Raw genomic sequence first — 12,596 nt, forward strand, 5'->3', positions numbered from 1 at the left:
GTGACTTGTTCATCAAAATGTATCCTTCAAAGAACTATTCTAGGGTTGCCTGGTGGCTCAGTAGGCTAAACAGCTGCCAATCCCAGAGTCCCGACACCAAGCGCCCCCCCTCCCCGCCCCAGGCTCTCAGCTCAGAGGCAAGCCTGCTTCCCCCACCTCCAGCTTGTGCTCTCTCTTGCTCTCTCTCTGTCTCTCAATAAATAAATAAAATCTTAAAAAAAAAAAAAAAGAACTAGTCTAGGGGTGCCTGGGTGGCTCAGTTGGTTAAATGTCTGCCTTTGGCTCAGGTCATGATCCCAGGGTCCTGGCAACAAACTCAGCCTTGGGCTCACTGCTCAGTATGGAGTCTGCTTCTTCCTCTCCTTCTGCCTGACCCCCAACCCACCCTCCCCGCCCTCTTGCTCTCTCTCTCAAATGAATAAGTGCAATCTTAAAAAAAAAGATCTAGTCTGTTATGAATATAATTCTAATATGATTTTATAAACATAATTCAAATATTCTCTTCTGCCTTTTTCCAGTTTTTGGAATGGAACTAAATATTAACAATTACCAACATCCAAAAAGATATCAATATTCTGAATGAGAAAGAATCTCATACAGCAATACAAATTCCTCTGAACGAGTAGTAATTAGTTTTCTTGGCAGTTTTTTACTTTTTTATAAAACTTGTTCTTCATTTTCTTGCAGCCAAGGGTGAAAACACAAGGTAACATCTTTTATCAATTATTCTTTTGGTAATAAATTATTTAAATTTCCTGTACTTTACAGATAGATACTTTGAGTTTTTTAGATAATATTTCTTAATGTGAGGAACTGAAAAATAAAAAAAAAGAACTAATATTGAGAGATAAAGATTCCACCAACATAACAGCTGTCCTGAGGTATAATTTTAATTTAACTTTTGTGTCATAAAACAAACAAACAAAAAAACAAAGCTGACCATATCTCGGTTTTTTCATCTTAAAAAAAAAAAAAGGTGGCCTTAAACTAGATAAGCTGTGAGACCTCGATTAGGTCACAAACTTTGTTTTGGACAAATACCTTAAGATGACACTTTACATGAAATGTAAATTTATCAGAAATTTGTCACACTCAAAATTAACAGGCTTTCATTAAGTAATTTGTGGTTCAAGCATTTCTTTAAAATCAATGGGTTATTTAGTTTTAATTATTAAGCAAGCTACTCACTACAAGCAAATGGGTTATATAATTAACCACAACTAAATAGAAAAGTTAAATAATAGGAAAATGACTTTTAAATGTGCAGCACAGGACCAAGTTGTTCTATTTTCATTAATTGTCATGTATCTTGCCATGTCCTTTATCTGCTTGTGAATTTACAAGGAACACAGCAGGTTGTGAATTTTTAATAGGCTTTCCTCAAGAAAGAAAAGGTCAGTATTAACATAAAATTCTTCTTAAAGATTTGTGGCACAAATGTTTCACACTGGAGAACAGGTGTTACTGAGGAACTAAAGGCACAATATTCTGACATTTTTTTCTCTGTTTAAAGAAAACTTAATGTCTCACATAATAAAATAGCACAAGGTCAAATCAATACAAAAGTTATTTCAAATTGGATGCTGTAAGATACTTGGCACATGATCCGTAATCATATTTCTCGGTAACATAAACAACTGGTATTGTTCAATTAAGGATTAATAAATCCAAGTATTGGTACCTAACACCCAAATTTAAAGAGAGAGAGAGAGAGAGAAGAGGAATGAGAAAGCAATTATTAGAAGGACTAACTAACCCTGGTCTGATCTTTACTTACTTAGTAAATGAGTCAGAAGTGAAATAAAATTTTATCACGCATATAAGGAATGAGGAACAGAGACATTGTACCAGGGTAAGGGTGGGAAAAATATACAAAAGAAGAGATAATTAAAATAATAAAGAGCAAGTTAAAGAGAAGAGAGAACACTTAAGCTGGAGAATAGAATTCAAGAATTTTATCCAGTGGTCTTGTTCTGTAATTGTTAAGAAATCAGTATCATGGGGCACCTGGGTGGCTCGGTGGGGTCATCCTCTGCCTTCAGCTCAGGTCATGATCCCATGGTCCTGGGATTGAGTCCCGCATCAGGCTCTCTGCTCAGCGGGGAGCCTGCTTCCTCCTCTCTCTCTGCCTGCCTCTCTGCCTACTTGTGATCTCTCTTTGTTAAATAAATAAATAAAATTAAATTTAAAAGAAAAAAGAAGGAAAAAAGAGAAATCAGTATCATCAGCCTACCTGCTATGAGTTAGCTCTTATCTTGGGATGGTTTCAACCACAGTTTCAACCCCCCAGGTTTTGGGGGTCTAGAAATACATCTCTTTGCCTCATAGTAAATATCTGTTGCAGTTTCTTTACCTGTCCAGTTAATAATATTTTAATAAACACAGGCCAATGGTAAGCCCCCAAATGTGGTCATTTGGGTCCCTTATTCTAGTATTAGTGCTCTGTGAGAAAGGAAGATACATTTGTTTTGTTTTAAATTTTACGCAAGCTCTAATGGTTTAAGAAAAATGCATTATACATGTGGCTTTTTTTCCCTTTTTTTTTTTTATTATGTTATGTTAGTCACTGTACAGTTTTGGTTTTTGATGTAGTGCTCCATGATTCTTTATTTGCATATAACACCCAACACTCATTTTCAAGACCAAAACTTATAAACGTGTAGGTCTCATTTGTTTCCCTTAATTATAAGGAAGTAGAAATCCTTTCATTTCTTGGCCTAGAACACCTAGCGCTCATCATAACACGTGGCCCTCCTTAAGACTCATTTCTGGTTCCCCACAGCCCAGATTTTAACCCTCATCCCCCATGTGCAACTTTCTAATCCCATGGAAACTTCCACAATTATAAGACACAAGGTTCTCTTGCTGTGTATAAGTGAAGGTAAAAATCCTGCTGTGATTCATATTTCAAAACTGAACTTTATAATAATTAGATCTCACCATTCTAGCGATTTTTTTACTTGCATGTCGAACTGTTTAGAATAGCAGAACTGGTCTTCATGATTCCCATCTTTCTCTGTACCCTTCCCCACTCCAAGTCTACATTCTGTATTCATCTAGTGGTCTGTATGATTTGTAAAATGCAAAAATTTCCCAAGTTTAAACCTCTACATATTCTTTATCTGGTAGTTTAAGTGTTATGTACTGTAGGAAAGCCTCACATTCTGCTGTGAGCTAGCTTTAGAGATGTCCTGTGAATTTCTATTACACACAACACTTGAATTTTCCATAGCAAAGGAATGGAATTGTTGATTTACTTTTAGAAGTACTTGATTCTTATGAGAATAAACACACATTTTTCAATTAAAATTGTTGAATGAATAGATAATAAAAGTCATGACTGTTTACTACAAACCACAGTTATCTGATCAAATGATTGATAATATCAATAATCTTTTCTTGAATTATTTTGATTCCCAGACAGAATAAGAAATATGCAGTGCTTATATTTGCCATTTGGAAAATTGCCACGGTTGCACATTCATGTAATTGGAAAGTTTCCTGGCAACTATGCGTATTTTCAATAACTAAAAAGCATCAATCTTGTGACTTTTTTAAAGTGGTTCCCTGGACAACACAGTCATATGTTTCTTCTGAGCACTTTTAAGCTAAAAGCAGAGAGTTCTGCAGTTTCTCAACCCTATCTTGTTGTTTATGAATAGCTAAAAATGCAGTAAAAAGCTACTTGTTACCTGACTTCTCTTTTTCTTTAAAGAACATATCCAGTGGGGTTTTTTTTTTTGCCCCTCATTATATCTGTAATAATGAGTTATTTGTCCAGAAATCAGAAAAATTGAGTTTGATCCAAATTGGATGGCTTCATGCTAAGTATTAAAAACCATTAACTAAAGAGTAGACTGCTTTTATAGACCCAACAATAACCAATAATACAACATCTTAGTCATAGGGGTGTGTTTCTAACATGTATTTATTTTAAACAACTTCATGGTCATGTAAAAATGTTTCCATAGCCAAGTTCACCGCCATAAGCTTCAAAAAAGAAAAAGAAATTTTAAATAAAGAAGTAAGATTCTGTATTAAATAGAAAGTAATCAGTTTTAAATTCTATATGCAATTAGATGAAAATGTCTGTTGATGTAAATAATCTAAAGCAAAACACCAAACCTTATTTAGATGAATATCTAATTCTGTATTTTTTTTATAATTGAAGGATATTGTCTTCAATTTTTAATTTTTAATTATACATCAATGTGCCCATTCTGATTTATGAATACATTTTACATGAATTCTTTAAAAAAAAGTTTTCATTGATGTCTAACTTAAAATAAATGCCTTATAGAAGTTGAGAAAATCTACACATTGTTTTCATATGTCTTATCTGATTAAAAAAACCCAAATTTTAAAGACGTAATCTCTTATTGCAAATAATTAAACTGTGATCCCAACATAGAAAATGTTTATTGGTTGGATGGTACAATTAAAGAAAAACTTAAAATCTTTGTATGTTACAAAGCCATGCTCTGTTGCTCCAACACCTAATCCCCACTGTTCAGGGTAAGAATTCCATGGAGTGCAGGGGATATCCATATCTGGAATCTACACATCAATTTCCACTTGGGACCCATTATTCCCTGCCCAGACATCCTTGAGCTTACTTTTAGGTCCAAGGAGGCTCTCTCCTACACGTCATTCGCCCAAAGGCCAGACATACCCACTGTTATATACATCCTTAATCCTGGGGCAGGCCTAGTGAACATCTGTTAAAATACAACATAGATAGAATTTGTCCATGAAAACATGGACTCCTGGGTAGCATTTGCACTGGGATGGGTGACACACTGGGCTGAGGTGTCCACATGAATGCTTGCAAAACTCTTTGACGTGATTAGTGAATTTTGGAAGATTAGTCTTGTGGGCATAGGCAAAGGGCAAGAAATCGACATGCTTTGCATTTCCTCTTTCCTATACAAAACTTGCTTAAGGTTATTAAGAAGTTAGACTTCACAAGGTAAATAGGAGCCTATATAGAGCACAATTTATTGTAGAATGTATTAATTTGATTTATAATTTTAAAATATAGACATCTGTTTGTATTCTTTCCCTGAGTCCCAGATTTATCTGTGAGGCCATCTTTTTTGTGGTGTGTGTGTGCCCGTGTGAACCAAAAATTAATACATAGTGTTTCTAACATAGGAGCTATGTCTCTTACAACTTTGCCTGTCTTACAGTTAAGACATCACTAATTCTGCAATGGAAATGCACTAACAAGTTTATAAGAATTTCCTCAAAATATGAAAGTAAAAGAATTTTTCACTCACGGAAAGAGATGAGAGAAGAAATGTTTACACAAGCATGTCAAGACTGATGACATACGTCTTTGTCAGGAGTTAATTGCCTATGAAAATGGTTATTTACCAAGCAAAGCAAAGAAGGGAACTGTGTTTATTTTTATTACTTTTTCCCATTTAGAGTAAAAATCATACTGATATGTGAGATGCTAGTCTCATTGTTTAAGATATATGGATGAGTGTGTTCATACTTATTCAACTCTCATTTCAGGAACTAAGATAACTGACCCCATTATTCAGTGATGGGACACGAGAGACTTTGAATTCTTTCAGCATTATGTACCTTTAGACATTATCATGGATATGCTCTTTTTTATTTCCCCTAGCTTCATTCAGACCAAGATAAAGGAGATGGATCACTCAAATATATTTTATCTGGAGATGGAGCAGGTACTCTTTTTATTATTGATGAAAAAACAGGTGACATTCATGCCACAAGAAGAATTGATAGGGAAGAAAAGGCCTTTTATACTCTGCGTGCACAAGCTATTAACAGAAGAACTTTGAGACCAGTAGAACCAGAGTCTGAGTTTGTGATCAAAATCCATGATATCAATGACAATGAGCCTACGTTCCCAGAAGAAATTTATACAGCTAGTGTTCCAGAAATGTCCGTTGTGGGTAAGTTCATTTATAAAATTTATCATGGTATCCCAGAAGTATAAAAAATGATTATCAAGAAATTCTCAAAATACTATAATCAGTTAATTGACATTTTCTTTGATTCCCTCCAAAAGTACTTACTAATTTCCTCATGTAGAAAATGAGTCAGAAAAAAAGATTAATAATTTCTTACATGCTATGGACTTGTAAGTCTCTACAAATAAGTAGATACTTCCCTCAAAAACCCAAGAAAATATCATTGAACTTCAGTAAAAGAACTATGGAAATATATCTTTGTCACAGAGATTTGTATAGCAGCTGTATAAAAATCTGACCTCAAATACAAACATTCAGAACACTATAGTTATAGAGTCTTTGCATCCATAGCCTAGTTATAATTTATCTAAAGAATTTGTTATCTAGATAATACAAAAGGTGGAATTGATTAGATTATCTGATTCTTTCATATTAAGTATTTTGAAACTTTTAATTATAATCGTTATATATAAAACTCTGCTGATATAAATCTGTTATTCAAATAACCCAATTGAAATTCCACAATCACATACTGTTACAGAATTTAAAAAATTAGGTTGTAGAATCTGTAAAACAGAAGGCGTGAAAAACCTGTGAGTATAACATTCAAGATAATGGAATTTTCTTTTTTATTGGAAATAAATGAAAGTTGTATTTGTAAGCAAAAAAAAGTTCAGACTGCTTTTTTTTTTATTAAATAGAGATTGACAAAAAGAGTAAATATCAGGAAACAATGATAACATTTTTTTAGAGACGTATATTTAGACTTAGTAGAATAGATTTATTTCTCAAACGTGGCAGAGGTCATATAAACCGATGAAATAATTCTGATACTTTTCTTTTAACAGATGCAGCAGCACATTTTCAACTCTGCATTTCTCAAAAGCATTGTTCTGGGATTATTATTTAATATTTACTTCACTAAATCCCAAGGACTTTGGCAATTGCTTTATTGTAAAGCCCTTTTATATTTCTTGAACTTTATTAAATAGCTTTTAATAGTTCATGGAACTTGGGATCATCTTGGATTGTTTCTAAATTTAGAATTTAATCTATTCATAAAATTGTATTCTAGAGCAGATGTTAATTATTTTTATAGTTAATTAGTGGAGAGGAGGAAAGAGGAGCACACCTACTCCCTTGTGATCAGATATGCCCTTTACACTAAACAAATCTATTATGTGAAAATGAATTTAAATATCAAACCTTAGCATTTGTAAAGTAACTGCATTTATTATAATCTGATATATTGTAGCATTATCTATGCATGCATGAAAATATACCTGTTTGCTAACTCTGTAGCTGAATTCACAGTTTTCCTGTAATAACAGTATAAACATGATTTTCATGTCAATTATACATAAATATTTCTTTAAGAGGTCATTATTAAAGCCAAAATCATTTGAGTCTTCCATGAAAACCAGTGCTTTTGCTCCTCCTTCTGGTACTGTGCAGAACTAAGCTGAGTTTGGATACTTCAGGTACTTCTGTGGTGCAAGTCACAGCTACAGATGCCGATGACCCTTCCTATGGGAACAGCGCCAGAGTCATTTACAGCATCCTTCAAGGGCAGCCATATTTCTCTGTGGAGCCTGAAACAGGTCAGGAACCATGAATCAGTGTTTGTTAATTTAAATCTTTATCATCTTTATAAGTAGAAAAAAGGTGGGAAGATAAGAACAAAACATTAACTATAATGCTTACTGAAGAGTGATGATGCCACAATTAAAGATTTAAGAATTCGAAGTTGAATGATTGAGGTGATAGAAATATACCTGTTTTTATGTTTCTTAATCTATGGGTTTAGGTCACTATATAGCACCTATGACCCTCTTCAGGTAATAGAAAACACACACACACACACACACACACACACACAGGGTAAAATATTTACATTGAACCACATTTGCAATAATTTGTGGTCTTAGTCAGCTACTAGCTGAGATTTTAATGATGATAACAAAAGTTCTTTATATTTTCTTCAAGGTATCATCAGGACTGCTTTACCAAACATGAACAGAGAAAACAGGGAGCAATATCAAGTGGTAATCCAGGCCAAAGATATGGGCGGCCAGATGGGAGGTTTATCGGGGACTACCACGGTGAACATCACACTGACAGATGTAAATGACAATCCGCCTCGCTTCCTCCAGAGTAAGCTGCCTTTCATGGTCTTTCCACAGGGCAAAAGCTATGAACTGAGAAGAGAAAGTTAAAAGCAATTGTCAATCATTTAATTTTAAAAGCATTGAAAATGGGCTACAAATGTGAAGGAAAAGTGTATATGCTGATGAATTCAGCATATGTTACTAAAATATAAAAATTAAACATTTCAGACATATTTCATTTGGAAGCAGGGGATCTATGATCACAAAACCTGCATCTATGACTGTAATCCAAGAACTATTTCTTCTAGTTAGTAAAAGGAAATAATGTGTTGTTGTTGTTGTTGTTGTTGTTTTTAACAAAGCCATACTTCTACTATGAATGTGTTTATTTCTGCTTAGAATTTAATAAGAAAGAGTCTAACCTGAGGGTAAAATTTTTCAATAAAATGTCTAATTTGTCATAATATGAAGACTCGGCCAGAAATGACGATATAAGCCAGAACTTAACAAACTAATCAGACTTGTATTTAATATCAGTGGGTCAGACTTGAAGTTACTATTTCTGTGTTTGGAATGGTAATGATACTAAGACATTTTTTTTTAATATTGAAACATTTTGTATTAATGACATATTTAGTTATAAAACACTGAATCTATTCAGTGTTACTGTTTTCTATTTAGATCTATTTTTGTTATAAAATGAACCCTTCAAATTCTCAAAGGAGATCAACAATTTTTTTTTTAAGATTTTATTTATTTGACAGACAGAGATCACAAGTAGGCAGAGAGGTAGGCAGAGAGAGAGGAAGGGAAGCAGACTCCTGCTGAGCAGAAAGGCTGATGCAGGGCTTGATCCCAGGACCCCAGGATCATGACCTGAACTGAAGGCAGAGGCATTAACCCACTGAGCCACCCAGGCACCCCTTAGAGATCAACAATATTTAAGAACCATTAGCTTCTGACCATATAATATATGTATTTATTCTCCCTTTTTATACAAATTTGGTAGATATGCAACCAGAGAAGGTGATGTTGGATCTCAGATCCTTGAGAGTAGAGGATCTCTCACTCCCAAGAATCAGACAATTTCCTACTAACCTGAAAGGTCCTACACTTCAGGGTAGAATTTTATGTTGTTAAAAATGTAGCATAATATAAAGGCTGTAATAGGTTATAAGTCCTTAAGTTTTAACATTTGCTGTGTATTAACTTCTAAATTGATCTTTCAATTTTAGTTTGGTTTTAGCTTAAATACTTTTGTGATATCATACTAAAATGTAGCTTTTTTGTGATATTTATATTTTTATACTAAAGAATACAAAGCAGAAGAAATTAGGGTTATTTTGACTGTTTAAAAGCATTTTACCTCTCTTCTATGCTATTTTTATCTAACTTCAATAATTAATAATTAAGTATAATTAATTAATAATTAATAATAATAATTTCAATTGAATTATTTAAAATCATGTGTGTAGATAAATTATAAAATTCATATGGAATGTTTTTGAGCACACTAATTTTTTGCTTATTATTTGTGATGATCCTTTTGTTAGATATTAAGTTGTATGTCCATTAGGTCTGCTATTATGGTGGTTGGCCCAAAACACAGAGAAGAGTATTCATTTATGCTCTTTTCAAATAACCAGATTATAGCTCCAGATTACCTATAGCGTGGGCAGGGAAAAGAAAACCAATAATAATCCTTAATAGTTCTTTTAGAATAAATATCAAGACTAGGATTAATCTCAAGACTAATAAATCTCATGCTTAGTTGCATTAAAATTCAAATTTCAGGGGCGCCTGGGTGGCTCAGTGGGTTAAGCCGCTGCCTTCGGCTCAGGTCATGGTCTCAGGGTCCTGGGATCGAGTCCCGCATCGGGCTCTCTGCTCAGCAGGGGGCCTGCTTCCCTTCCTCTCTCTCTGCCTACTTGTGATCTCTCTCTGTCAAATAAATAAATAAAATCTTTAAAAAAAATAAATAAATGACCATTAAGAGCAGTATTATATTTTAAATGCTCAGGAACATATATACCCATGTATCAAAAATGCAGCTTATCTAAAAATGGCTAATCCAATTAGACATTGTACCAAGTTATTTATTGACCTATTGTATTTAATCCCAATAACTCATTCAGCTCAGTGTTATGATCTCCATTTTAGAAATGAGGAAACCAAGGCTGTAGATGTTAGAGCCAAACTATAAGTAATGAAAGAAGTGGGTTGAAATCCATGTCCAACTCCAGATGTACAGTATGGTACATTTAGAGGGATCTTAGAGTACCTTGTATCTTGTCTCATTATTTTTTAATTATAGACAAACATAATTTGTGGATTTTTATTTTCTCAATTATCTTTTCTGCTATGAATATTTGCATCCATACCTTACTATTGGGAACACTCACTCATCACAATTAGAATGTTACCTGATAGTCTGACATCCAGAGAACTCGTTTTTAATTTCTAATCATTTTATTAAAAAACCAGGGCACCTGGTGACTCAGTGGGTTAAGTTTCTGCCTTCGGCTCAGGTCATGAACTCAGGGTCCTGGGATCGAGTCCCGCATCGGGCTCTCTGCTCAGCAGGGGGCCTGCTTCCCTTCCTCTCTCTCTGCCTACTTGTGATCTCTCTCTGTCAAATAAATAAATAAAATCTTTAAAAAAAATAAATAAATGACCATTAAGAGCAGTATTATATTTTAAATGCTCAGGAACATATATACCCATGTATCAAAAATGCAGCTTATCTAAAAATGGCTAATCCAATTAGACATTGTACCAAGTTATTTATTGACCTATTGTATTTAATCCCAATAACTCATTCAGCTCAGTGTTATGATCTCCATTTTAGAAATGAGGAAACCAAGGCTGTAGATGTTAGAGCCAAACTATAAGTAATGAAAGAAGTGGGTTGAAATCCATGTCCAACTCCAGATGTACAGTATGGTACATTTAGAGGGATCTTAGAGTACCTTGTATCTTGTCTCATTATTTTTTAATTATAGACAAACATAATTTGTGGATTTTTATTTTCTCAATTATCTTTTCTGCTATGAATATTTGCATCCATACCTTACTATTGGGAACACTCACTCATCACAATTAGAATGTTACCTGATAGTCTGACATCCAGAGAACTCGTTTTTAATTTCTAATCATTTTATTAAAAAACCAGGGCACCTGGTGACTCAGTGGGTTAAGTTTCTGCCTTCGGCTCAGGTCATGAACTCAGGGTCCTGGGATCGAGTCCCGCATCGGGCTCTCTGCTCAGCAGGGGGCCTGCTTCCCTTCCTCTCTCTCTGCCTACTTGTGATCTCTCTCTGTCAAATAAATAAATAAAATCTTTAAAAAAAATAAATAAATGACCATTAAGAGCAGTATTATATTTTAAATGCTCAGGAACATATATACCCATGTATCAAAAATGCAGCTTATCTAAAAATGGCTAATCCAATTAGACATTGTACCAAGTTATTTATTGACCTATTGTATTTAATCCCAATAACTCATTCAGCTCAGTGTTATGATCTCCATTTTAGAAATGAGGAAACCAAGGCTGTAGATGTTAGAGCCAAACTATAAGTAATGAAAGAAGTGGGTTGAAATCCATGTCCAACTCCAGATGTACAGTATGGTACATTTAGAGGGATCTTAGAGTACCTTGTATCTTGTCTCATTATTTTTTAATTATAGACAAACATAATTTGTGGATTTTTATTTTCTCAATTATCTTTTCTGCTATGAATATTTGCATCCATACCTTACTATTGGGAACACTCACTCATCACAATTAGAATGTTACCTGATAGTCTGACATCCAGAGAACTCGTTTTTAATTTCTAATCATTTTATTAAAAAACCAGGGCACCTGGTGACTCAGTGGGTTAAGTTTCTGCCTTCGGCTCAGGTCATGAACTCAGGGTCCTGGGATCGAGTCCTGCATCGGGCTGTCTGTTTGGCGGAGAGCCTGCTTCCTTCTCTCTCTCTCTCTCTGCCTGCCTCTCTGCCTACTTGTGATCTCTCTCTGTCAAATAAATAAATGAAATCTTAAAAAAATAAAAAATAAATTAAAAAAACAGTGTTTGGAGAGAGTCCCACAGTTTATGAAGACCATATGCAGGATAACATTGAGAACTCAGTACTAACCTATATAGACTCCTTGTTGTTGTTATTATTATTATTATTATTATATATTATATTATTATTATACCCAACATATGGAAAAGGTGAAGGAGATTCAGAGTGTAAATGATAAGGACAACAAACCAGTGCTACCTAATAGAAATACAATGTAAACCAAAAAAGTGCATGCCACGTATATAATTATTTTTATCAGCCATATAAAAAAGTTAAAAGAAGCAGAAGATATGTATTTTAACCATATATTTTCTTTAGCAATATTGTCCTTTCTACATATCAATATGACACTTGTTAGGATATTTTAATAATCTTTTATTCCCCGTAAATCTTTGAAATACTCACTGACATCAAGTATTTTCTAGTTGGATCAAGTCTCAGTTCAGACTACTCCCATTTCCTGTCA

The 12,596-nt window shown here is 34.0% G+C and overlaps 1 protein-coding gene across 2 annotated transcripts in view; it reads left to right on the forward strand.

The window, feature by feature from the left end:
- The window catches only part of LOC122895787 (cadherin-10), a 175,889-nt gene that overhangs the window by 113,751 nt on the left and 49,542 nt on the right, over positions 1-12,596 (forward strand). For both annotated transcript variants that reach the window (XM_044233489.1, XM_044233494.1), the window contains exons 3-5: positions 5,636-5,930; positions 7,430-7,549; positions 7,935-8,102. In XM_044233489.1, the coding sequence (XP_044089424.1) occupies positions 5,636-5,930; positions 7,430-7,549; positions 7,935-8,102 (583 nt within the window). The remainder of the gene's footprint in view (positions 1-5,635; positions 5,931-7,429; positions 7,550-7,934; positions 8,103-12,596) is intronic.

The sequence above is a fragment of the Neovison vison genome, chromosome 1, assembly GCF_020171115.1.
Source record: "Neovison vison isolate M4711 chromosome 1, ASM_NN_V1, whole genome shotgun sequence".
NCBI classification, from domain to species: domain Eukaryota; kingdom Metazoa; phylum Chordata; class Mammalia; order Carnivora; family Mustelidae; genus Neogale; species Neogale vison.